We start from the raw sequence: 27748 nt of genomic DNA, 5'->3' as shown, positions 1-27748 counted from the left end.
ACTCGCCTTCGGCTCCTTATATAATAACTTTACCCAGTTCACAAGCCTTGGTCCAATCCCAAACCGCTCCAGCACTGCCATCAGGTACCCCCATTCTACCCAATCAAACGCCTTCTCGGCGTCCAATGCCACAACTACCTCTGTTTCCTTCCCTTCCGCCGGTGCCATAACAACGTTCAAAACCCTCCTAATGTTCGAAAACAGCTGCCTCCCTTTCACGAACCCCGTCTGATCCTCCCCTATCACCTTCGGGAGGCACTCCTCCAGCCTACCTGCCAGTACCTTCGCCAACACTTTTACGTCCACATTCAGAAGTGATATGGGCCGATACGACCCACACTCCGTCGGATCCTGATCTTTTTTTAGCAACAGGGAAATCGATGCCTGCCCCAAGGTTTGCGGCAACACCCCCTTCCCTATCGCCTCCTCAAACATCCCCACCATCAGGGGTGCCAACCTATCCTTAAATTTTTTATAATATTCCACCGGAAACCCTTCCGGCCCTGCCACCTTCCCCGACTGCATCCTCCCAATTGCATCCTTTATCTCCTGCTCCACTATTGCTCCTTCTAATGTAGCCCTGTCCCCCTCCCCTGGTCTCGGGTACTCCAACCCATCTAGAACTTACTGCATCTCACGGTCTCCCCCGGGTGACTCTGACTTATACAACCTCTCATAAAACTCCTCAAAAACCTTATTAATCAGCACTGGAGCCACCACCAACTTCCCTGCCCTATCCTTCACCTGAAGAATTTCCCTTGCTGCTGCCTCCCTCCGGAGCTGACCTGCTAACATGTTCTCCATGACATAAACTGCACCCCTTGCTCGTCTCAGTTGGCGCACCGCCTTCCTGGTGGACAGTCGGTCGAAGCTCGCCTGTAGTTCCTTCCTCTTTTCCAGCTTCGCCGGGTCCCCATCCTCTGCATACCTCCTATCTACCTCCAACATCTCATCTATTACCCTCTGCCGCTCCAACCTCTCCTCTTTGGCCTTAAACAAAATTACCTCATCTCTCACCACCGCCTTTAGAGCCTCCCAGATGACTGCCTTCGACACCTCACCCGTACAATTGAAACCTACATATTCCTTAATTACCTTTTCAATTTTCTCACAGAACACTTGGTTCCCCAAAAGCCCCACATCCAGTTTCCACCCCGGTCTCTGCGCTGCCTCCTTCTCCAGCACCATATCCACCCAATGTGGAGCGTGATCTGACACTGCAATTGCAGAGTATTCTGACCCCTTGACTCCAGCCAGCAAAGCCTTCCCCACCACAAAAAAGTCGATCCGCGAGTATACCTTATGGACCGCTGAGAAAAATGAGTACTCCCATTCCCTTGGGTGCAGGAACCTCCAAGGGTCCACCCCTCTCATTTCCACCATTAGCCCAGCCAGCGCCTTCGCCCCCCCCCTGATGGGACCAGCGAGCGCGGCCGTGATCTGTCCAACCTTGGCTCCCGCACCAAGTTCCAGTCCCCCCCCACAATCAGCTCATGCGTGTCCAAGTCGGGAATAGCCCCAAACACCTTCCTCGCGAATCTCACAGTCGGACTACCCGCTATTGGGAACGATCACCCTCGACCAAACTCGGCCAAAACATGAAGGTCCAAGTCAACGGGAGCAACACTTCATGCCTCTTCGATTCCGGGAGCACGGAGAGCTTTATTCATCCAGAAACGGTAAGGCGCTGCTCCTTGCGCACCCATCCCGCGTCCCAAACCATAGCCCTCGCATCCAGGTCCCACTCGGTACAAATCAAGGGGTACTGTATCGCAAATCTCTCGATCCAGGGCGCCAAATACACACGTTTCAAACTTTATATCCTGCCCCACCTCTGCGCACCCCTGCTGCTCGGACTGGATTTCCAGTGCAGCCACCGATGCCTGACTCTGAAGTTCGGCGGACCCTTGCTCCCCCTCACGGTATGCAGCCTTGTGACACTGAAAGTCGCACCCCCCTCGCTATTCGCGAACCTCACCCCCGACTGTAAGCCCGTTCTCACCAGGAGCCGGCGGTACAGTGCCCAAGACATGACTTTTATCAAGTCAGATGTCCAGGGTTTACTGGGAGAGGGGTCATCGAGGCTAGCAACAGCCCTTGGAGAGCACTAGTGGTGGTAGTCCGGTCCAGGGATAAGAAACGGATGGTCGTGGATTATAGCCAGACCATAAACCGCTTCACGCAGCTTGATATGTACCCCCTTCCTCGCATAGCAGGAATGGTAAATCGGATCGCCCAATACTGAGTGTTTTCCATGGTCGTCCTCAAATCCACCTACCACCAGCTTCCCATCCGACCAAAAGACCGCTCCTATACTGCCTTCGAAGCAGCCGGCAGGTTCATCCACTTCCTCAGGGTCCCCTTCGGTGTCACAAATGGGGTCTCCGTCTTTCAAAGGGCGATGGACCAAATGGTGGACCAGTATGGTTTGCGGGCTACATACCCGTACTTGGACAATGTCACCATCTGCGGCCATGACCAGCAGGACCATGACGCTAACCTCGAAAAGTTCCTCCAGGCCGCCCGAGCCCTTAACCTGACCTATAACGAGGACAAATGCGTTTTCCACACCACCCGGCTAGCCATCCTCAGCTATGTCATGGAAAATGGGGTCCTGGGTCCCGACCCCGACCGCATACGCCCCCTAAAGGAACTCCCCCTTCCCCGCAGCCTCAAGGCCCTCAAACGGTGCTTGGGGCTCTTCTCCTATTACGCCCAGTGGGTCCCCAAATATGCGGACAAAGCCCGCCCACTCATAAAGACCACCATATTTTCCCCCTCGGCTGAGGCTCGACCGCATCAAGGCCGATATCACCAAGGCTGCTATGCGCGTGGTGGATGAAACTATCCCCTTCCAGGTGGAGAGCGATGCGCCAGACATCGCCCTGGCTGCTACCCTCAACCAGGCAGGCAGACCAGTAGCGTTCTCCTCCCGGACTCTCACCGCCTCCGAGATTTGACACTGCAGTTGAGAAGGAGGCACAAGTCATTGTGGAGGCTGTACGGCACTGGAGGCACTACCTAGCCGGTAGGAGGTTCACCCTCATCACCGACCAACGGTCGGTCGCCTATATGTTCGATAACGTGCAACGGGGCAAAATAAAAAACGATATAATTTTGAGGTGGAGAGTACGCACGATATCAAATATCGTCCAGGGGAGCTCAACGAGCCCCCAGATGCCCTGTCCCGCGGCACGTGCGCCAACGCGCAGGAGGACCGCCTGCAAGCCATCCACAATGACCTCTGCCACCCAGCGGTTACCCGGCTCATCCACTTTATCAAATCCCGCAACCTACCTTACTCAACCATGGAGGTCAAGGCCATGACCAGGGCTTGCCAGATTTGTGTGAAGTGCAAACCGTACTTCTACTGGCCAGACAAGGCTCGGCTCGTGAAGGCCACGGGCCCTTTGAGCGACTAAGCGTGAGCTTCAAGGGGCCCTTCCCATCCACCAACCGCAATGCCTATTTCCTCACCGTGATCGATGAGTTCTCCCGTTTCCCATTCGCCATTCCCTGCCCCGACATGACCTCTGCCACCGTGATAAAGGCACTGCACAGCATCTTCACCCTGTTCGGTTTCCCCGCTTATATCCACAGCGACCGGGGTACAGCGTTCATGAGCGATGAACTGCGTCAGTATCTGCTCAGCAAAGGCATCGCCTCGAGCAGAACGACCAGTTATAACCTGCGGGGAAACGGGCAGGTGGAGAGGGAGAACGCGACAGTGTGGAAGGCTGTCCTTCTGGCCCTACGGTCGAGAAGTCTCCCAACCACCCGCTGGCAGGAGGTCCTACCCGATGCCCTACACTCCATTCGGTCGCCCCTCCGCACGGCCACGAATGAGACCCCTCACAACCGATTGTTTGTCTTCCCCAGGAAGTCTACCTCCGGGGTCTCGCTTCTACCTTGGCTGACAGCTCCGGGACCTGTTCTTCTCTGGAGACACACGAGAAGCCATAAAATGGACCCCCTGGTCGAGAAGGTCCGATTACTCCATGCAAACCCGTTACACCTACGTCGAGTACCCCGACGGCAGGCAAGATACGGTTTCCCTCCGGGATCTGGCACCTGCTGGTTCCCCCACTACAGACGCCCCTTCCCTCGCAGCTCCCCTGCAGGACCCGGCACCCACTACAACACACACCCTCCCGGCCCCACTCGCCGTTGGTGGGCACCTACCGCGCGCACCCCCTAACGGCCCCCTCTACACACCCCGCCGGTGCCGGCACCGCTACCCCCAGCCCCACCTAGTCCCCCTGCCCCCCGATCCGCTACCCCGACCTGGACCAAGGCTCCGACCACCATGCTCCCGGACGTACCCTCAACTAAGACGTCCGTGTCCGCCGTACCACTGCCCGAGCTGAGAAGGTCGATAAGGACGATCAGGCCACCGAGATGAATGGACTTATGATGGCACTTCACCCCCGCCGAACTTTTTTATTAAAAATAGGGGGTGAATGTGATGAACGGTTACTGTACTACTGTACCCTTGTCCCCCTTAAGACCGGGCTTGGAACCCTGGGGGACTCCGCCTCTGGCTCCGCTCTGGGAGCCGTATATAAGGGGCCGCCTTGTGGGCGGCACCTAGTTAGCACCTATCTCGGCACCAGGCTAGTTCTTAGCTTATTAAAGCCTTCTTTACCGCTTTACTCTCTAAGCGTCGTTATTGAGGGTACAACACAGGATCTAACTGGGTGCAGGAGATAGCCCAGGATCGGTGAATATTGGAACATCAGGTAGGTCATGGCATATATGTTTAAAGGAAATAATGGAAATAAGTATTGCTACTATTTTAAGTGTATACAGGGAAATCAGGTACGTTAATTGCAGGCATGCTATCTGACCTCCGTGAACTTACAATAGTCACAGCAATCCTGTGTGTGTGAATGCAGATTCAAGAAAATCTCTCTATAGTAATCAATTATATAGTGCTAGTGTACAAACAGTGAATTCTGGTCGTCACATTATAGGAAGGATGCGATTGTATTGGAGCAGGTGCAGAGGAGTTTCACCAGAATGTTGTCTGGGATGGAACATTTTAGTTATGAAGAGAGATTGAATAGGCTTGCGTTGCTTTCGCTGGGGTAGAGAAGACTGAGGGGTGACCTGATCGAGGTGTATATGATTATGACGGGCATGGACAGGGTGGATAGGCTGTTCCCCTTAGTTGAAGGGTCAGTTACGAGGAGACACAAATTCAAGGTGAGGGGCAGAAGGTTCAGGGGGGATTTGAGGGAAAGCCTTTTTACCCAGAGGGTGGTGACGGTCTGGAACGCACAGCCTGGGAGGATTGTAGAGGTGGGCTGCCTCACATCCTTTAAAAGGTACCTGGATGAGCACTTGGCACGTCTTAACATTCAAGGCTATGGGCCAAGTGCTGGCAAATGGGATTAGGATTGGCAGATCAGGAGCCAATGCGGCGGTGCAGACTCAATAGGCCGAAGGGCCTTTTGTGCACTGTAATTTTCTGTGATTCTGTGATTAACTTGCAACTTTCCTGTCCATGACTTACTTGAAATTCACCCCGATGTTCCCAGAGAATAAACATATGGTGATATTTTAGAAAGCTGTTCCATTGTTCAATGTGTTATACCAATGTCTTTGGCCTTATGCTCTGGAAAGCCAAATAACTAATTGCACAAGCTTGCTGAAGAGTTTACTGAACATTTAATTGAATGTCAGCATACCATCATTATGTATTTACACTCGAGGGCTCAGTGACCACTCCAGTCACAACTTCAAAACATTTATTTACATAACTAACAAATAATCTCACCTTCATTGGCACCTTTGATATTTCAATCTAACTCTCTTCCCTCTCAATCAACCAATACCTATTTACCCCATTTTTCTACATGAATAGGAAATGCACTTTATATTTTAAAGGACTTCATTTATTTTATTTTTTTAAATAATTTTTATTAAAGTTTTCACAAAATATCAACAACAAAATGTAAAAGGAACCCAATAAAATTAAATACAAAACAACCCAGTGCCCCCCTCCCCCCTATACGTAAATAATAAATTAACTCCCGGCGAAACACATAGCAACTTCATTTATTTTTATCAGTTGCATGAAATGGCGATGAGCATTTTGGATAACTTTCTTGTACATGTGTATGAAGTGTATAATTTGAACAAAAGAAAAAAGAAATACCTGTGATCTCCCCCAAGAATGACACAGGTCCGGCCATCTGCTTTTATCAAGCTTACAGCTTGAGATAGTTTCTCATTTGCTTTTCCCACAGTCCTTGGCATTTTGACATTTCTGAATGTTTCATCTTCTGGTTCATCTTCAAACTTCAAGTTGCCATAGTCTTTTAGATTACAACCTCGAAAAGAAAACATTGAAGGAAAGAATGGGTGGTGGGGAAGGTAAAGTCAAACTGACTAAATGAACGATAAATTTCTGAATCAGTAAATAACCTTTAAGGGCGCTCTGGTTTACTTGGGGAAATGCCCCCACAGGGTGTTGCAGTGAGTTTATACAGGTTAGGAAATTCCCAGGTTGATTGTTCTGTGCTGTGTTGACTAATCCAGAGCATGAGGGGTCCAATAACTGACTTCCGAGTAATGGACTGCAGGCAGGGGAAAATAAACGCCAGCATTCTCATTTCTGATCACCATACTGTGATTTCTGCTTGTGTGTAACTGTTGGGCGAGGAACCAAATTGGCTTAGTTCTGATAAAAGTCTTCTCATAATGTCATCTGGTCCCACATATGGGACTGGATTCTCTGCCCCGTCGTGCCACATTTCTGTTTCACCCCGCCGCCGGGATGCTCCATTACACAGGCTAGTCAATGCGGTTTCCCATTGTGGGGCAGCCCCACGCTGTCGGGAAACCCAAGCGCTGCTGGCAAAACAGAATCCAGCCCATGAAGTATGGATTTTGTCTTTTGCATCTTTATGAATGTGACATGATATAGAGGGAATGATCTAACGGCCACGTTCCACCCAGTGTGGATCTGTGCAATAGATAGCAGGAGAGGCCAAAATTGGGATCCATAACGGGCATCAATCGGTTTTGAATCTAACCAGCCCGCACCCATTGGCAAGTTCCGGATCCCACCTAGACTTGGTGAGGTATCAATTAACATCAATTGAGGGCAATCTCTATTCTCATTACCGAAATGGATGCCCTATCTAAAGGCCTCCCGGGATCGAACCAACTCCCCAGCAGGAGGTCACACTGTGGTAGTCGGTATTAGAGGTATTACGGTATCCTGTAATGCTGTAAGACCATTGGTGTAGGAGGTACTGTTTTTATTGGTTAAGCCTGCCTGATGGTTCCGCCCAGTAAGGCGGAGTATAAGAGCCCGTGTCTCCCCAGCAGCTGCCTTCTGTACCTGCGCTGCTGGGGAAACATCTAGTGTAATAAAGCCTTCAATTGTCTCCAATCTCGCTTCTGGAGTTATTGATCGAGCATCAATATATTACACCAGATTTTAAAGAATGGAGCTCCGAATCAAGCCAGAGTATCTGCAACTCAGCCCCCACGCGGCAAACTCAGGGACAACCTTCAAGCACTGGCTGGCGTGTTTCAATGGATATCTCAGGACGGCCACAATTACACCCACGGAGGACCAGAAAATGCAAGCTCTGCACTTGAGGGTGAGCCCAGAGATCTACACTCTCATCGAGGACGCGGACGATTTCGAGGCCGCAATGAATCTGCTGAAAGGACGCTATATTTGCACTGTAAACCAGGTCTATGCCCGACATCCACTAGCGACGAGGTGACAAATCCCTGGTGACTCGCTGGAGGAGTTCTACCCTGCGCTCCTGATGTTGGGGAGGAACTGTAACTGTCCGCAAGTTTCGGCCAGCGACCACACAGAACATTTGTTCCAGGACACATTTGTTGCAGGTATGCTGTCCTCCCAAATCCGCCAGCGATTGCTGGAGAAAGAGACACTAGGCCTCAAGGAGGCACGGGCCCTTGCTAGCTCCCTGGATGTGGCCTCCCGAAACGCCCACGCTTACATCCCCGACCGCGCAGCAGCCCCTTGGGCAGCGTGGAAACCCCCCGCGACCGACTCCGATGCATCCCCCATCCCCCCACAAGCTTGTGCTGCGAGACTGCCAGGCAACCCCGGGGGGCCCCGCTTCTATTTTTGCGGGCAAGACAAGCACCCCGGACACCGCTATCTGGCCCGCTCATCCCTCTGCAAAGGATGCGGCAAAACGGGCCACTTTGTGGCGGTATGCCAGGCCCGGGCAGTCGCTGCGGTCTCCGGATGCGAATCGGGACCGCCACCACAACCCTCTCCACTGGCCATGTGCAGCCAGCGGGCGCCGCCATCTTCCTCCTTCAGGGCCACGTGTGGTCTCCGGGTACCGCCATCTTGTCTCTCGGACACCACGTGTGATGGATGGGCACCACTATCTTGTGCACCCTCAGCCATGAGCGACCAGTGGGCGCCGCCATCTTGGCTGGACTCTCAGGGCCCCGACTCGGATGACCACACACCGCCCGAGGAGAACATCCAACTTCTGCCGCGACTAGCCTCGGTGACCCTGTACCAGTTGATGCACGATCAATGACCACTAAAGCGAGGTTGTAGTCCAAATGAAGGCTTTAATAAGCTAGATGTTCCCCCCAGCAGCTCAGGTACAGAATGAAGGCTGCTGGGACGGCATGGACTCTTATACCCGCCTTGCAGGGCGGAGCTACCATACAGCTTGACCAATAGGAAACATACAATATCTACCAATGGTACTCCAGCATTACCAGGTACTGTAATACCTCTACACAGACTACCACATTCACCCCCTGTTAAAAAAGAGTCCGGCGGGGGTGGTGGCTTGATATTACAACATGGTAATGTGGTAGAAATTATAGTTATGGAGGTACTGTAATACCTCCGTACAGCGTTTTGTAACTATATACAGATTCATAATTAACTATACACTTTAAAATGAAGCAATCAGTCGATCGGGGGCCCTGGTCGTCCTTTGTGATCGTCGAAGCTTCGGTGGTGACACCAGTAGAGGCTCGGGCGTCTGTGACTCTGGGAGCGTGGCCTCGATCTCTGTGGCAGCTTCAACACGCCTAGACGGCGCAGGTGGGGAAAACGGTTGACCTTGGAAGGGAGCGTCTGCGGGGTGCGTCGGTGTGTGGGGGGGCCTAGACGGGGCCGGCGGAAGGACCGATCCTCCTGTAAGGTGCACTGGTGGGAGCGAGGGTGGGACTGGTGGCTGGGGTGTGCGTGGAGATCCGGCGGGCGCCAGGTCTCGTAGGGAGACCGTATCTTGTGGTGGAAGACCGTCCTACTGGCCTTACAGTCCAGGAATCTCCCTCCACTCCATCCGGTCACTGCTTTGTACCACGACCAACCAAACACCTCACGAACGTCTCCTTGTCTTCCCCAGGAAGTCCTCCTCCAAGACCTCGCTCCCGACCTGGCTGGCAGCTCCTGGACCCATCCTGCTCCACAAACATGTGCGGGTGCACAAGTCGGACCCATTGGTCGAGAGGGCCCATCTCCTCCACGCTAACCCTCAGTACGCCTCAGTACCCGACAGCCGACAGGATACGGTCTCCCTACGGGACCTGGCACCCGCTGGATCCCCACACATACCCCCACCACCAATCCCACCCTCCCTCCCACTGGCGCACCCCACAGCCGCCCCCTTCCCAGGTGGATCGGTCCTCCCACCGGTACCGTCTAGGGGTGATGAAGCTGCCAAAGAAGCCAAAGCCACACTCCCGGAGCCACAGATGCCCGAGCTGGCACCTGCATCACCACCGAAACTACTTTGATCGCAGAGGACGATCAGGGCCCCCGATCAACTAATTGCTTCATTCTGAACTGTAAGTAAATTTTGTAAATAGTTGCGATGTAACGAGGCAAAAGCTCTGTACTGATGGAAACAGGGTACCTCCATAACCTTAACCTCTACCACTGTGTAATATGAGGCCATCACCCCCGCCGGACTCTTTTTGTTTAACAAGGGGTGAATGTGGTAGTCAGTATTAGAATATTAGAAGCATTACAGTACCCTGTAATGCTGTATGACCATTGGTGTAGGAGGTACTGTTTTCATTGGTTAAGCCTGCCTGCTGGTTCCACCCAGTAAGGCGGAGTATAAGAGCCCGTGTCTCCCCAGGAGCTGCCTTCTGTACCTGCACTGCTGGGGGAAACATCTAGTCCAATAAAGCCTTCAATTGTCTCCAATCTCGCTTCTGGAGTTATTGATCGAGCATCACAAGCGCATGCACTTTAGCATGCCTATTTAAAAATGAGAACCTAGCGCAATGGCTGATGAGGGGATCAGAGGAGGTGGGTAGCCACCTTCGAAATCGGGCATGCAGCCCTGGGGCACAGGAGCTGCTGCAAGCCCGATTTCGAAGGTGGCTACCCACCTCCTCCAATCCCCTCAGCAGCCATTGCTGGCTTGGCCAGGGGACTCAGCGCCATCGGTGGGGTCCTACAGGCCACCCTCTGGCGTGGCCTATAGGACCCATAGCCGCTCAGCGTCAACGGACAATATATACCAATAACGGACAACCTCAGTTGCTGCCTGTCTGTTCCACAGAACACCCTGAGGGCAGAGACCTATCCGTGGTAATTTGGTACAGGTCACTTTAACTCCTTCCGACTGTGAGCAGGGTATTGCTAGTAGGGAATTGACATTGCTGGTTATATGAGCACTTCACAGCTCTCGAGTGGAATCTCATGGGTACACATGCCATGTCTCAGACAAGTGTTGTTTTATCCCAATAAACCTATGAGGCTTAGATACTTTTGCCTGAACCCTAGAGGCAACAACACCACAGAGGCAGCAGCCAACAATCAAAAAACAGAGTGTTGGGCTTCAGCACTGGGGATATCCCCACAGCCAGAGGGTGAGTGTGTGTGGATCAGGGAGAGAAACCGAGCCAGGTCCACGTAATGTTCCCGGCAGCGGTTTGGGGTCCAGGGGCCCCTGCTGTGTCTGGGGTGCATGTGCAAGGCCCTGGGGCTCTCCATGGGATGGAAGGGCAGCTGGTGTGAGCTCCAGAGGCCCGTGTCATCCAGCCCTGCCAGTCCTGGCACCTCCTCATTGTCTGCACCATGGTGTCGACACCCTTAGCAATACACTTCTCAGTGACTGGCGTTTGCTCCGTGGCACCTCTAAATTTGCAGATGACACAAAGTTGGACGGGAGGGTGAGCTGTGAGGAGGATGTAGAAATGCTTCAGGGGGATTTTGACAGGCTGAGTGAGTGGGAACATGCATGGCAGATGCAGTATAATGTGGATGAATGCGAGGTTATCCGCTTCGGTTGCAAAAATAGATGATTATTTGAATGGGTGTAAGTTGAGAGAGGTGGACACTCAGCAAAACCTTGGTGTCCTCGTGCATTAGGTGCTAAAGTAAGTACACAGGTACAGCAGGCAATAAAGAAGGCAAATGGTATGTTGACCTTCATAGCAAGAGGATTTAAGTACAGGAAGAGAGATGTTTTACTGCAATTGCGTAGGGCGTTAGTGAGGCCACATCTGGAGCATTATGTGCAGTTTTGGTGACATATAATTTACAGCGCAGAAGGAGGCCATTCAGCCCATCGAGTCTGCAACCGGCTCTTGGAAAGAGCACCCTACCCAAGGTCCACACCTCCACCCTATCCCCATAACCCAGTAACCCCATCCAACACTAAGGGCAATTTTGGACACTAAGGGCAATTTATCATGGCCAATCCCACCTAACCTGCACATCTTTGGACTGTGGGAGGAAACCGGAGCACCCGGAGGAAACCCACGCACACACGGGGAGGATGTGCAGACTCCGCACAGACAGTGACCCAGCAGGGAATCGAACCTGGGACCCTGGAGCTGTGAAGCAATTGTGCTATCCACAATGCTACCTACAAGAAATTTGCACCAGTCCTGGCCCCACACTTAAGGGACATGTTCGCGAACTCACTGGCAAGGGGCACCCTGCCCCCCATGCTAGAGCGGGCCACAATTTCACTGATACCCAAAAAAGGTAAAGACCACACGGAATGTGGATCATACAGACCCATTTCACTGCTGAACGTGGATGCAAAAATACTCGCAAAGGTCCTGGCCAAAAGGCTGGAGGGCGGTGTACCAGAGGTGGTCGCAGAGGACCAAACGGGCTTTGTCAAGGGTAGGCAGCTCAGAGCAAACATCAGGCGGCTGCTGAACATAATAATGACCCCCTCCGGGTCATCGTCTCCCTGGACACAGAAAAGGCCTTCGACAGAGTCAAATGGAAATACCTCCTCAAGGTACTGGAACGGTTTGGGCTAGGAGCGGGGTTCACCGCCTGGGTGAGGCTCCTGTACAACGTTCCCAAAGCGAGCGTCCAAACTAACACCACCAGCTCTGAATACTTCCAGCTGCAGAGAGGAACAAGACAGGGCTGCCCCCTGTCCCCACTCTTGTTCACGCTAGCGATCGAACCCCTGGCGATAGCCTTGCAGGACGCAAAAAGCTGGAAGGGAATCCTGTTATGGGTCAGGATTTAGAGAATCCCAAAGTGTATCATGAAGTTCACCTGGCCCACAACTTTTAATAGATTGTGGTATGGGGAGCACACGGCTCACTCTACAGGTATGGTATAGCAGAAAATGGACCAGTGTTTTTTTAAAACAAAACAATGTTTATTCTATGAACTCAAGTTAACCTTTTTAAAACAAACAGTGAACATCTTAGCAACCAGTAAATCAAATACACCCCCCCAAAGAATACAACACTAAATAACCTGTATGCTGTCCTTTTAACATCCAAAAGACTTAACAAACCTTCTAACAGGAGCACGTTAGATTTATATTCAATACTGAGACCTTTTTACAATTCTGAGTTCACCCAAATGATCCATAGATAGTTTTTGGATGGCAGAGATCAACAGCAGTGCAGCTCACAGAAAACACAGACACACCCAAGCTCTTTTCAAACTGAAACTAAAAAAGCAGAAGTAGAGCTCAGCTCCACCCACACTCTGACATCACTCCAGTAACATGAGTAGCTCCATTTCTTAAAGGTACATTTCTTAAACACCCATTTCTTAAAGGGTACTCTCACATGACACCTCCCCCCCCCCCCAAGAAAAAACAAAACCATCAAAGATAGTTTCATTTTTCACCTTTTCACCATCCTTTAAGAAATGCACACAGTGTTTCAAAAAACAACACATGCAAACAGGTAAAATAATATAGTCCATTTTTTTCCTTCTTCTTTCTCCAACGGAAATTGCTTCCGTTCATCACATTCGTGACAAAGCATCGGCTATCACGTTTTCTCGTCCTGCCACATGTACTATTTTTAAATGAAATGGCTGTAACAGTAAACTCCAGCGAAACAGCCTTGCATTGTTATTCCTGAATCGCTCCAAAAATGTCAACGGATTGTGATCAGTATATATAACGGTGTCAGACGGACTGCTGGTCACATAAATGTGAAAATGTTGCAAAGCCAGCACCAAACTCAAAGTCTCCTTCTCAATCGTGGAATAATTTTTCTGGTGAGAATTCAATTTCCTTGAAAAATAACCAATCAGCCGCTCTAGCCCTTCATCGTCGTCTTGTAGAAGCACCGCACCTACACCCACATCACTCGCATCACTTTGAACGGTGTAATTTGGGATGGCTAACACAGGAGCAGTGGTTAACACCGTCTTCAGGCCATCAAATGCCTGTTGACACTCCGCTGTCCAATGGAATTTGTTACGCTTCTTGAGCAAGTCCGTCAGTGGAGCGACCACACTGCTAAAATTGGGGACAAATTTACGGTAAAATCCACTCATACCAAGAAATCGCATTATTTCCCGTCGTGTCTAGGGTATCGGAAACTCCCCAATAACTTTCGTTTTCACATCCCGTGGGACCATTCGACCCTGTCCGATTGTATGGCCAAGGAAAGTGACTTTTCCAAATTCACTTTTGGCTAGGTTTATCACCAAACCTGCCTCCTGAAGTCGATCGAATAACTCCATCAGATGTTTCAAATGTTCTGTCCATGTCTGGCTGAAAATTACCAGATCGTCGATGTATACCGCACAATTGGGTAATCCTGAAACAACTTTGTTAGTTAACCGTTGAAATGTAGCTGGTGCGTTTTTCATGCCAAATGGCATAACTTTGAATTGGTATATACCATCTGGAGTCACAAAAGCTGAAATCTCCTTCGCCCTTTCGGATAAAGGTACCTGCCAGTAACCTTTAAGTAAATCCAATTTGGAAATAAAATCTGATTGTCCCACTTTCTCAATGCAATCCTCCAAATATGGGATAGGATAAGAGTCCGTTCTTGTAACTGAATTAACCTTTCTATAGTCCACACACAACCGTTGGGTACCGTCTGGTTTTGGTACCATCACTATGGGTGAGCTCCATTGGCTGCAACCCACTTCAATTATGCCATTTTTAAGCATACTCTCAATCTCTTTGTTAACCTGGCCAATTTTAACGGGTTAAGTCTATATGGATGTTGTTTGATTGGAACAGCATTTCCCACATCTACATCATGTATAGCCATTTTAGTACTTCCCAGTTTATCTCCACAAACTTGCCCATGTGATATCAATAACTCTTTCAGGTCAGTTCGTTTTTCCTCTGGAAGGTAACTCAACAATTTATCCCAATTCTTAAGAACATCCTCATTTTCCAATTTAATTTGAGGTTAGTCAAATTCACAGTCATCTGGATTTGGTTCGTCACTTTTAAAACCTCCTCCTGTTTCTCTCCTTCCCTTTCAAAGTACCTTTTCAGCATATTCACATGACACACTCGGTGATTCTTCCTTCTATCTGGTGTTTTTACCACATAATTCACCTCACTTAATTTCCTTTCAATCTGATAAGGTCCACAAAACCTTGCTTTTTAACGTTCACCTACCACTGGTAACAACACTAAAACTTTATCTCCACTGGTAAAACTACGAACTTTGGATTTCTTGTCCGCGACCCGTTTCATCACATTTTGTGCAACTTTTAAATGTTGTCTAGCCAATTCACCTGCTCTATTTAATCATTCCCTGAAATTTGACACGTAATCCAATAATGTAATTTCCGATTTCTCACTCACCAATTTTTCCTTGATCAATTTAAGTGGTCCTCTTACCTCATAAACAAAAATTAGTTCAAAAGGACTAAATTTGGTTGACTCATTAGATGCATCCCTAATTGCAAACGGTACAAATGGAATTCCTTTATCCCAATTCTCTGGATAATCGTGACAATAAGCCCTCAACATTGTCTTTAATGTCTGATGCCACCTTTCTAATACTCCCTGCGATTCTGGATGGTACACAGTTGATTTACATTGTTTTATTCCTAAGCTATCCATAACTTCTTTGAATAACCTTGAGGTAAAATTTGATCCTTGATCCGATTGTATTTCTGTGGGTAGTCCATATCTAGTAAAGAATTTAAGTAACTCCTCCACAATCTTTTTAGCTGTACTATTACGTACTGGAATGACCTCTGGAAACCTAGTAGATGCATCCATTATTGTCAGAAGATATTGATTCCCACTTTTTGTTTTAGGAAGCGGTCCTACGCAATCAATTAGGACTCTTGTAAAAGGTTCCTCAAATGCTGGAATGGGAATTAAGGGGCCTAGTTTTATCACTGCTTGAGGTTTCCCTATCATTTGACATGTGTGACATGTATAACAAAATTTAGCGACATCTTTATGTAGTCCAGGCCAATAAAAATGTTTCTGGATTTTAGCTTGAGTTTTCCTTATTCCCAAATGACTTCCCACTGGTACCTCATGTGAAACTCGCAACACCTCCATTCTATACCCTACCGGCAATACTACTTGATGATCTTCTGCCCACTTTTCATCTGCCTGCATATGTAAAGGTCTCCATTTTCTCATCAAGACATTACTTTTACGCAATAACACTCTGGTATCCACTCAGATTCCTCTTCCGTGTATGCTTTCTGATACATCCGTTTTATATCTATATCTTTTTGTTGTAACTCCGCCAATTTTCCTGAACTAAAAATATCCGCCTCATCCTCCACCTGTTCTTGTTCTTTTTCAACCATCTGATCAAATATCGTTTCTGATAATTGCACTTCAACTTCATCTTCACTCTTTGATTTCTCCTCTTGTCTTAACCTATGACTTTGCGACCTTGTTACCACACAATCCGGAAAAATCCCAGGATATTCATCTTTCAACACTTCAGTTGTCTGATTTTCCACTGGCTTATCAACCACAGTAGGCATCACTCCCACCTGCGATCCAGCTATATCATTACCCAAGATAAATTGTATTCCTGGATAAGATAGTTTCTCTATTACTCCTACTACCACTTCACTACTCTTCATGGAACTTTCCAACCTTACCTTATATAATGGAACACTACTCCTCTCACCCTGAATTCCACATATTACCTCCTTTTCTGGCAACATTCTTCCCAAACTACATAACTCCTCATCTCTGACCATTAAAGATTGACTAGCTCCCGTATCTCTTAAAATTGTGACTTCTTTACCTGCTCCTCCTGATACACATGAGTAAACTTTACCCACACAAGTAAATTCTTTAAAGAGATCTGGCACCTTCTTATCAATCACTTCTTGATCAGGCTGTACAATATTTTGCACCTCCTTCGCTTCACTTGGGCTTTCCTTTACCACTTCAACAAACCCCACTGTCTTATCCTGTTTTACCACATCAGCCGTCCCAGTGCTTTTCTTCAACCACCAACATTGTGACTTTACATGGCCTAGTTTATTGCAGTGAAAATATTTGAAACTTTTCATTTCTTTTCCACCCTCCTGGATTTCTTTTTTAATCTGAGGTACACTCTCCTTATTATCTCCCATCAGATCACCTTTGCCTCTACCACTTGAGTTTTTCTCATGTCCCCAGTTTTTATCCCTCACAGGCTGAAACTGATGTCGGAAACCAAGCTTAGATTTATGAACTAATTCACAATCATCAGCCATTTCTGCTGCTAACCTCGCAGTTGTAACCCTCTGCACTTCCACATGAGTTCTCACTACATCATGAATTTAATTTTTAAACTCCTCCAACAGTATAATTTCTCTGAGAGCTTCATTCGTTTGGTCTATTTTCAAATTCCTTATCCACCTCTCAAAATTACTCTGAGCCTTTCAAACTCCATGTATGCTTGACCAAATTCTTTCCTTAAATTTCTAAACCTTTGTCTGTAGGCTTCAGGCACTAGTTCACATGCACCTAAGATGGATTTTTTCACCTCCTCATACTTCCCAGATACCTCCTCCGGTCGTGATGCAACACTTCGCTAGCCCTACCTATCAGCTTTGTTTGAATCAGTAATACCCACATGTCGTGTGGCCATTTCATTTGTTTCGCTACATTCTCAAATGAAATGAAAAAGGATATTGCCTCCTTCTCGTCAAACCTTGGCGATGCTTGGACATATTTAAATAGGTCCCCACCAAGCCTTTGACTTTGACGCTCTTTCTCACTATCCTCATCATGATCATCCAACTGTACGTTTCCCTTTACGCCTGCCAATTTTAACTGACTGTGATGTTTCATGGCCATTTTCTGAAGATCAAACTCTCTCTCTTTATCTTTTTCCATGATCTGTATCTCCCTTTCTCTTTCTTTTTGTTCTGCTCGGGCTATTCTTTCTTTTCTTCTTTCTTCTCGCTCCCTTTCTTTTTCCTCTCTATCTCTTTCGTATTCAAGCCGCTTTAATTCTTTCTCATGTTCCATTTGTTTAAGTTGTAACTGAATTTTTGCCATTTCCAATGAATCAAACTGTATCGCAGGCAATTTTAAATGCTTAGCCACCGCCATAATGACATCATCTTTTCGCATTTTGTCAGGTAATGTTTTTGCCAAATCTAACAGTCTGCTTTTCGTCTCTGTCCGTAAGGTACTGCGTGTGACCGTCTCCACCACCAAAAACTTCAGAGCCTCTGAAAGAGCCATTGTCCACAACACACTCCCTACTTAAACTAAAATACCACACCTGAAAAGCACCCACAATATGCTCACCCCTCACTGTCTTTAAGTTCACAAAGCCAATCCAATAGATAGAGTTTTAGCCCCCTCGAGCCCCCAATTTGTTATGGGCCAGGGTTTAGAGAACCCCAAAGTGTATGATGGAGTTCACCTGACCCACAACTTTTAATAGATTGTGGTATGGGGAGCACACGGCCCACTCTACAGGTGTGGTAGAGCAGAAATAGAAAAGTATTTTTTAAAGCAAAACAATGTTTATTCTATGAACTCCAATTAACCTTTTTAAAACATACAGTGAACATCTTAGCAACCATTAATTCAAATACAACCCCCAAAGACTAAAACACTAAGTAAACCTTTAAGCTTTCCTTTTTAACATCCATACGACTTAAAAACAAAACCTTTATCAGAAGCACATCAGGTTAAAGTCACTACTGAAAACATTTATAATTCTGAATTCACCAAATGATCAAGAGATAGTCTTTTGATGGCAGAGAGAACAGCAGTACACCTGCTTGGTCTGGCTTCAGCTCCAACACTGAAAACGAAACTAAAACACACCATGCAGCCTGCTCAAAAACGAAAGTAAAAAGCTGACAGGCAGCCCAGCTCCACCCACTCTCTGACATCACTGCAGTAGTAAACACCCATTTCATAAAGGTACTCTCACTACAGATATTTATATACATACCCATTTATAAACACCCATTTCTTAAAGGTATTCTCACATGACATCGGTCATGATGCCACCCGGCAGCAAAACCCTCAGCACTTCCTCGTGCCGTATCCCTCTATACCCAGCCGATCCATGTATTTGTCAAGATGCCTTTTGAACGCCATTAATGTATCTGCTTCCACAACCTCCCCTGGCACCGCGTTCCAGTCACTCACCATTCTCTGTGTAAATAAAACCTGCCCCGCACATATCCCCTAAATTTTGCCCCACTGACCGTAAACATAGTCCACGTTTGTTCAGCCTCTCCACATGGCTAACACCTTCCAGACCAGGGAACATCCTGGTAAACCTCCTCTGCTCCCTCTCCAAAGCCTCCACATCCTTCTGATAGGGTGGTGACCAGAATTGTGTGCAATATTCCAAGTGTGGCCTTACCAAGATTCTATACAACTGTAGCATGACTTGCCAGTTTTTATACTCAATGCCCCGTCCAATGAAGGCAAGCATTCCGCATGCTTTCTTGACTAGGCTGTCCACTTGTGTTGCCACTTTCAAAGATCTGTGGACCTGCACGCCCAGATCTCTCTGACTTTCTATATTCCTAAGAGTTTTGCCATTTACGATATATTCCCCGTCTATGTTACATCTACCAAAATGCATTGCCTCACATTTGTCTGGATTAAACTTCATTTGCCATTTCTCTGCCCACTCTCCAACCTATCTATGTCCTGCTGTATCCTCTGACATTCCTCAACACTATATGCCACTCCATCAACCCTGGTGTCATCCACGAACTTAGTCATCAGACCAGCTACATTTTCCTCCAAATCGTTTATGTGTACTACAAACAACAGAGGGCCCAGCACAGATCCCTGTGGAACACCATCAGTCACAGCCTTCCATTCAGAAAAACACCCTTCTACTGCTACCCTTTGCCTTCTGTGACCGAGCCAGTTCTGTATCCAAATTGCCACCTCACCTCTGATCCCGTGTGATTTCACCTTTTATATACCAGTCTCCCATGAGGCACCTTGTCAAAGGCTTTACTGAAGTCCATGTAAATAACATCCACCGCCCTACCCTCATCAGTCATCTTTGCCCCATCCTCAGAAAACTCGATCAAGTTAGTGAGGCACGACCTCCCCTTCACAGAACCATGCTGTCTATCGGTAATGAGTCCATTTGTTTCCAAATGGGTATCACTCCTGTCCCTGAGAATTCTCTCCAATAATTTACCTACTACCAATGTGAGGCTCACCGGCCTATAGTTTCCTGGATTATCCCTGCTGCCGTTCTTAAACAACGGTACCACATTAGCTATTCTCCAGTCCTCTGGGATCTCACCTGTAGCCAATGAGGATACAAAGATGTCAGTCAAGGGCCCAGCAATTTCCTCCTTTGCTTCCCTCAGTATTCTGAGGGACATCCCATCCGGCCCAAAGGAGACCTATCTACCTTAATGACTTATAAAAGACGCAATACCTCCTCCTTTTCGATGTTAACACACCCTCCCCAAGAATCATCTTCCACAAAGTCCTTTTTTTGGTGAACACTGATGCAAAGTACTCATTTTGTACCTCGCCCATTTCCTCTGGCTCAACACATAGACTCCCCCCATTGTCCTTAAGTGGTCCAATCCTTTCCCTGGCCGCCCTCTTATTTTTTTTTACATATGAATAAAAAGCTTTGGGATTCACCTTAATCCTATTTGCCAAGGACTTTTCATGACCCCACTTAAATATATTCCTACTTTCTTTATACTCCTCAGGATTTTAGACTGTCCCCACCCTTCTAGACTGTACAAAAGCTTCCTTTTACTTTTTGACAAAGTTCATAATGTCCCTTGTTATCCAAGGTTCCCTAAACTTTCCATATTTATCCTTTGTTCTCTCAGGAATGTGACTTTCCTGAATCCTGATCAACTGTCACTTGAAAGACTACCACATGTCTGATGTTGATTTACCCTCCAACAACCGCACCCAATCCAAACTCTTCAATTCCTGTCTAATGTTATTGTAATTTGCCTATCCCCAGTTTAGCACCTTAACAAGAGGGTTACCCACATCCCTATCCAAAAGTACCCTAAAACTTACAGAATTGTGGTCACTACTTCCTACTGAAACCTTAACCACCTATCCAGGCTAATCCCCCCGTATCAGGTCCAGTACTGCTTCTTCCCTAATTGGACTATCTACATATTGCATCAAGAAGCCTTCCTGGATACACCTTACAAACGCTGCCCCGTCCAAGCACCTAGCACTAAGTGAGCCCCAGTCAATATAGGGGACATTAAAATCCCCTACCACAAAAACCCTGTTACTTTTGCATCTATCCAAAATCTCTCTGCTTATTGTTGTGTTATGTACTCTGGGATAACACAGGTTGCAACTCAATGCAGTTTATTCCAAAAGATACTCCAGACGTTGAAGTAAGTTTAATGTGATTTATTGAACCATTAGCACAGTTCTCTATGAGTTTGACTCTCCTGCTAATCTTGCTACAGTAACTCAGTCTAACTAACCAGTCTGCTCTTAGCCACGTGGTGGGTGTGATGCTTCTGATCTGCCCCTGTCCTACTCTCTAAGTGTCGCCTGTGGAAAGAGACAGAGCATGTGTGCCCTCTCTTTATATATGGGTTGTGTAATGCCCCCTTGTGGTAGTGTCACCTCTGGGTGTCTTGACTGCCCATTGGTCGAGTCCTATTCTACACGTGTTCATTAGCTGTATGTCTGCATGTCATGACATCTCTGGTGCTCCCTCTAGTGTTCTTAGTCATAGTGTATTTGCATTAAACCCTTGTGTATTTACAGTGATGCATATCACCACATCCCCCCTTTTTCGTGTTACATTTTTCTGTACAGTGTTAAAGGAAAAATTGAACATAAACAGGTAAATAAGTGATGACATGTACAAGCTATGATGACTGTGATGACGATACAAGATCAAAGAATAGTTATGATGACACCGAGGATTATACAATACCAAATAATATATATGAGTCCAAAGTTCATGAATTTATATGGTCATGTGGCTTTCTTGTTTTGTTATTGAAGTGTGTCGATGTTGATGTTGTAATTTCCTTGTGAACACCACCGTCAGTGTTCCTGTGTTTACGTAACCAAGAGGTGTACGTCATCAGGAGGTGTTCAAATGGTCAAATCACTTCATTGTCTGAGGTGGACACTTTTTTTTATGCTTGTGGTAGCAATTCTTGATGACATCTTTCCTGAAAGCTGGTTTGCTTGTCCGTAGTGTAGCAAACATGAATTAGTAAGATGCGTTAACATGCCATGGCATGTTTGCACTCTCGCCATTGTTCTGAGCTGAGCAGTAACATTGTCCTTCATGGGCAGAGTTGTACCATGTTGTACTAGTTGTTGTTCTATTGTTGTTGTCATTGTTGTTATTGATGTGCTTGTTGTTGTGTTTGTTGCCTCTGGTACGCTTCTTGTTGTCTTTGTTGTTGTTTTTGTAGTTTTTGTTGTTGTCTTTGTTGCGCTCAATGACCACACCGAGTGGAGAATTCGAGCCCTTCACAAAGTTACTTGTGTTAGTGTCCTTTGTGGCATCTGCCGTTTCATTGAGCGTGCCGTCTCGGATTCCTCGGTGCTCCCCGTCTGGAGTCATGTCCGGTTCACTTGAATCATCTTTGGCTTGTCGATGCTCCTCGTCTGGAGTCATTTCTGGTTCACCTGAATCACCTTTAGTTTCTTGATGCTCCTCGTCCGGAGTCATTTCAGGTTCTTGTGGAGAGGCTCGAGTAGATGAGATTTGGATTAATGTGGTGTCACTGGAGTCACTAGTAGCCTCACTTTGATTGTTGAGTGCCTCTGTCCATACCAGCTGAGATCTGTCAGTCTCGCTGAGATGTCGCACATCTTGTATGGGAATTGTGAAGCCTTTGTCACTTGTCGCACATACAGTGGGTAGACCTTCAGTGTCTTCTTGTCGGTTAGATGAGCTGGGTAGACTGTCAGAGTCTTCTTCTGGAGCCTCAAATAATCTGGATAGACTTTTTGTTGTTCACGTGAGCGTGGTAGATTGTCATAGTCGTCTTGCTGTGCACTTGAGCGGGGCAGACTTGCATCGTCTGCTACTGGTTGCTCAGATAAGGTTGCTAGACCTTCATGGTCTTGTTCATGCAAGGACTGCGCTCTGGAGTCTTGCGTTGTTTCCATCGTGGAGTCTGTCAACGAGCTCGCTGTGGAGGCTTATATCGCTCTCTCTGTTGAGTCTGGCATTGTTCCCTGTGTGGAGTCATGCAGTGGTCTCGCTGTGGAGTCGATCTGCTCGCTCTCAACGGAGTCGTGCAGTGGTCTCGCTGTGGAGTCTTTCTGTGTTCTCTGTTCTCTGTGTGGAGACGTGCAGTGGTCCCGTTGTGGAGTCTGTCATCGCTTTCTGTGCGGAGTCGGGGACTCTTTGTGGTGTGTGGACCACTCTCTGTCTCTTGGCGTCAGGCCGCAGCAGAATCCTGTACTCATGGGCCGGGATGTCGTCTGTGCTGGGCTGAGGATCCTCAAATCCGAAGAACTCATCCATGACTGTGTCGGATGCTTCAATGTACAACACATCTCGTTGCGGTTCGGATTTGGTAATGATGTCACCACATCCAATGATGAAATCATCGTCTGAGTCGTAGTCTTCAAAGACTAAATCATCTCTTAGGGCAGTGCTAACTGCTGGTTGCAGGGTTCTGCAGAGATTATTTTCATCTACGGTCGAAGTTCAGGCATTGTGCTGTCTTTCGTGGTGAAAGATTTGTGTTCTCTGGCTTTAAAACTCTTCTTCATTATTTTCGGACATTTCCCCTTTAAGTGGGCGTGGTCCAGGGCCTCTGACGTCATGACGCTTGTGGCGTAGAGCGTAGGAATGGATTGCGCATGCGCAGATCACTTTTCCTTCACTGTGCACTCTATTCGCAACTGCGCATGCGCGGCTTCTCGTGCATGCGCAAAACACTGTTTCGCTGGTTCGCGTCTTCTCGGGGACTGCACATGTGCGGCTCCTTGCACAAGATGGCTGCCAATCAAAATTGCCGTTTGCTTCTGTTGCAAGCCTACCTTTGCCTCGTGGAGTATAGGTGCCAGTTTTACTGATTTCTGTTGTGTTCACCTCGCAGTAGTTTTCAAACTTGTCCAGGACTGTCTGGAAGTCTCTCTTGTCCTGCCCTTTGGAGTACATGAAGGAGTTGAAGATTTCTGTTGCACTTTCAATGGTGAGTAGAAGATCTATCTTCTCAGCATCGGCCACGTCACCTTGGTCTGATGCTACCATGTAAATCTGAAATCTCTGCTTGAATGCATGCCAGTTGGCACCGAGATTGCGCCTTGGTACCTGAGCTGCTGAGGAAACGGAATCTCGATCATCGTGCATGGGTGCTCTTGCTGGTAGTCGCGGATCTTGCTGAGTTGAACTATATAAATTCAACAGGCACTACTGGTACCATGTTGTGTTATGTACTCTGGGATAACACAGGTTGCAACTCGATGCAGCTTTGGCCGAAAGATACTCCAGACGTTGAAGTAAGTTCATTGTGATTTATTGAACCATTAGCACAGTTCTCTCTGAGTTCGACTCACCTGCTAATCTTGCTATAGCAACTCAGCCTAACTAACCAGTCTGCTCTAAGCCACATGGTGGGTGTGATGCTTCTGATCTGCCCCTGTCCTACTCTCTAAGTGTCGCCTGTGGAAAGAGACAGAGCATGTGTGCCCTGTCCTTATCTATGGGTGTGTAATGTCCCCTTGTGGTAGTGCCACCTCTTGGTGTCTTGATTGCCCATTGGCTGTATGTCTGCATGTCATGAAGTCTCTGGTGCTCCCTCTAGTGTTTACTTAGTCATAGTGTATTTACATTAACCCCTTGTGTATTTACAGTGATGCATATCACCACACCTATTTGCCCCTCTATCTCTCACTGGCAGTTGGGGGGCCTGTAGTAAACGCCCAGCATTGTGATTGCCCCCTCCCTGTTTCTGAGCTCTACCCAGATTATCTCCTTGTATGAGACCTCCGAGGTGTCCTCGTACGGCTATATTCTCCTTAACCAGTAATGCTACTCCCCCACCTCTTTTAAATCCCCCTCTATCTCTCCTGAAGCATCTATATCCTACAATGTTCAGTTGTCAATCCTGCCCTTCCTTTAACCATGTTCCTGTGACAGCCACAATATCATAGCTCCAAGTACTAATAAGTGCTCTCAGTCAGTGTTCTTCAAACTTTTTTACGAGCAACCCACGTTTAAAGAATGGCCGACTATTGCGACCCACGCCCCATTCATAAAAGATTCTCCATAATTACTTTTAAAAAGTCACTCATTGTTGCCACTACCGTATTATTGAATGCAAATTTGTAAAGTGAGCTGTTGTTGCAAACGACAGCTTAATCCTAACACCTTGCCAAAGGGTGTAACTCAGGATTATTTGATTGTTTTATTTCTTCACACCTGGACTACAGCCTCCTCCAGCCCTACAAGCCCCTATGTCCTCTCCTTCCACTTCTGAATTGTCTCTCTGCACCGGGGCTCTTGTCCTTCAGGGACGCTTTTTTTCATCACGTCCACTGTTATCCACCCCCTCTTCCCAGGTACTCATCCCTAAGCATCTGTCTCTGCCGCATGGCTACATGGACTCCCATCAGCTGAATCGGTTCCTCTACAGCAAGGACCTTTGCATCCACCTTTATCGGGGCTTGAATTGTTGGCCAAAGATGGCATTAGTTGGCGAATAAACTACACTCATGTATACAGGAGCCGGTGAAATGTTGCAGGTGTATGGAATGGAATATGTCTGCACGTTTTGCATATTGGTCAGCTGAGATGAGCGCTGCATTGTTTTCTTTAGCATGCTTTCAGTCTGCTACATAATTACCTGGGAAACGGCACTGACAGACGTCCAGAGACATTCTGTCTGACCGTGTTTTTCGTCCAATAGTTAGGTCTCCTGTTTCTGAAGTTGAAGTTTTGAGATTAATTTCCTATCCGAGGTCATGTTAGGTTTTGAATGCAAACCTGACGTTGTTAAAACTGCAATATTGAGCCTGTTAATCTTTCCAGCGCTTGCACACAGTTTTCCAAATGCTAACAATGGGTGTGAAGAAATAAACTAATCAAATAATCCTTGGCAAGGCATCAGGGTGGAGCTGTCGTTTAAGGGGAAACAGCAGCTCAATGTACAAATTTGCACAATACAGAAGAGGCAACAATGAGTGTGATTTTGTAAAAGTAATTATGGAGAATCTTTTGTGAATGTGGTGTGGGTCGTGATAGTCGGCCATTCTGTAAACGTAGGTTGCTCGAAAAAAAGTTTGAAAAACACCGCGCGTCACCACACCCCGGCGCCTGTTCGGGTACACAGAGGGAGAATTAAGAATGTCCAATTCATCTAACAAGCACGTCTTTTGGGACTTGTGGGAGGAAACCTGAACACCTGGAGGAAACCCATGCAGACATGGGGAGAACGTGCAGACTCCGCACAGACAGTGACGCAAGCTAGGAATTGAACCTGGGACCCTGGAGCTGTGAAGCAATAGTGCTAATCACTGTGCTACCACGCCGCCCATTGTGTTACCGTGCAGACACATTGAACTCAAGAAATACCACACTGAACTCAGGAAATACAGATCCTGACGCTGAACACAGTAGCAGGATATGCCACCCAAAGAGAATTTTACAGGTCTCTGACTGCAAACTGCCCAACTACTCTGGCCCAGAGAGGCAAGGAAGTCCACGGCACTGGTTTCTACATCAGCCTCGCGAGGTCATGCACTGTAAAGCATTGAGAATTTACCTCGAGAGAAAACGGTAAACATTGTGAGGCGATATTTGTGGATCATTTTGGTGACCTTTTGGCGACCCATCCCGACCCCCACTTCGATAATCACTGCTCCAAATTCATCTGCCTTACGGGCTATTACTTCTGGGGTTGAAACAAATACACTTCAAACCACTGCGTTTGAGCAGACAGGGTGATGTTGCTCTCTTATTTTTGTTCTCTATTTCCCCTTCAGTTACTAGTTCCAGGAAATTTCAGTTAAAAGTAAATAGAAACGCTTTCAGAGTGTTTGCACTAATGATTTGTTTAATTTTGAGGGCAAGAGCCTAATTTCCACCCCTGTGTTGGTGCAGTCGATCGCAAGTGAAATGAGTTATGTTTGCAAGTGGGCGTATTTCTTATTCAACAGGCGGACGTTTTCCAAAACAAAAAGTGGTTTTAATTTATAAATACTCCACCAATCGTACATTTTATTCTCAGCGTAAAATTGAAATGAAAAGTTTCCAATGATCTTGCCCTTTTTGAGGTGATCGATATTTCCCACTCTTAATGACCCTCGGGATTATTACCTCCTGTCTGAAGCGCTGTCATCAACCCGGATTTTCTTAAAGCGTCTGGTCCCATTCTCACACCCTCTTTTCCCTGGAGGCAGGCAAAGAGAGTTTACAATGAATATGAAAATAAACGCGCCGCTAAAAATAACAATTTTTCGATTCTTGACTGTTGCATCCGTGTAGCGTACCTGTCCCCTCGATAATGGTGCTCCAATGATCCCGACATTGTGATTAAATCTTCTGCTGATCATACTGACCCCGCGGTTCAAAAGAACCAAACTCTTACCGGACATCATCTTGCTTCTTAGGTTTCTAACAGACAAAACCTCAGGCAGTAGCACCTCGGCGGTGAATACTTTACTATTTGCAGATTATAATTCAACTAATTTAGATATCCTCTAGCAGAACAGCGAGCTTTACTCTTGACGAGGACAACTGAAGCAGATGCACACATAATCCAAATTATTAGTTAAATCTGCACACTATGCAAATACATCGATGACGTGTCAGTCACAGCAGCACAGAGGCTGTGGCCTGAAAATCCCGCCCCGTTCTCAGTAACAATTATAGGATTGCCAACCAGGCTCATAAAGTGCACAACGGAAGACTAACTATTCAGCAGGTCTGGCAATGTTTAATAGAGAGGAGTTGACATTTGGGCTGAGGAACCTTTGTCAAAACGTGACATAAAATTAAGTCATACCAGTATTGTGGTGTAAGCATGACCAACGGTTGCTTACAGCCAATCAACATCACTAAACTCAAAGGAAAATAATGTGGATGCTAGAAATCAGAAGTGAAACAGAAAATGCTGAAA

General features: G+C 47.2%; 1 protein-coding gene across 3 annotated transcripts in view; it reads right to left on the bottom strand.

Moving 5' to 3' along the window:
• The window catches only part of LOC140426827 (arginase-1-like), a 131314-nt gene extending 103805 nt beyond the window's left edge, over nt 1-27509 (bottom strand). For 2 of the 3 annotated variants that reach the window (XR_011948307.1, XM_072512058.1), the window contains exons 1-3: nt 27120-27509; nt 26947-27019; nt 6161-6335 (exon numbers count right to left, since the gene is read on the bottom strand). Coding sequence is in view for 2 of the 3 variants with exons in the window: in XM_072512058.1 (XP_072368159.1) it covers nt 6161-6335; nt 26947-27019; nt 27120-27227 (356 nt within the window). In the remaining variant the exon portion in view is untranslated. The remainder of the gene's footprint in view (nt 1-6160; nt 6336-26946; nt 27020-27119) is intronic. The other variant, XM_072512063.1, reaches the window with a different exon arrangement.
• Between the last annotated feature and the right edge of the window lie 239 nt (nt 27510-27748).

Source organism: Scyliorhinus torazame, chromosome 1, assembly GCF_047496885.1.
Source record: "Scyliorhinus torazame isolate Kashiwa2021f chromosome 1, sScyTor2.1, whole genome shotgun sequence".
Taxonomy (NCBI): Eukaryota; Metazoa; Chordata; class Chondrichthyes; order Carcharhiniformes; family Scyliorhinidae; genus Scyliorhinus; species Scyliorhinus torazame.
The sequence above is the reverse complement of the archived record's forward strand: the minus strand, read 5'-3'. Positions and strand labels throughout refer to the sequence as shown.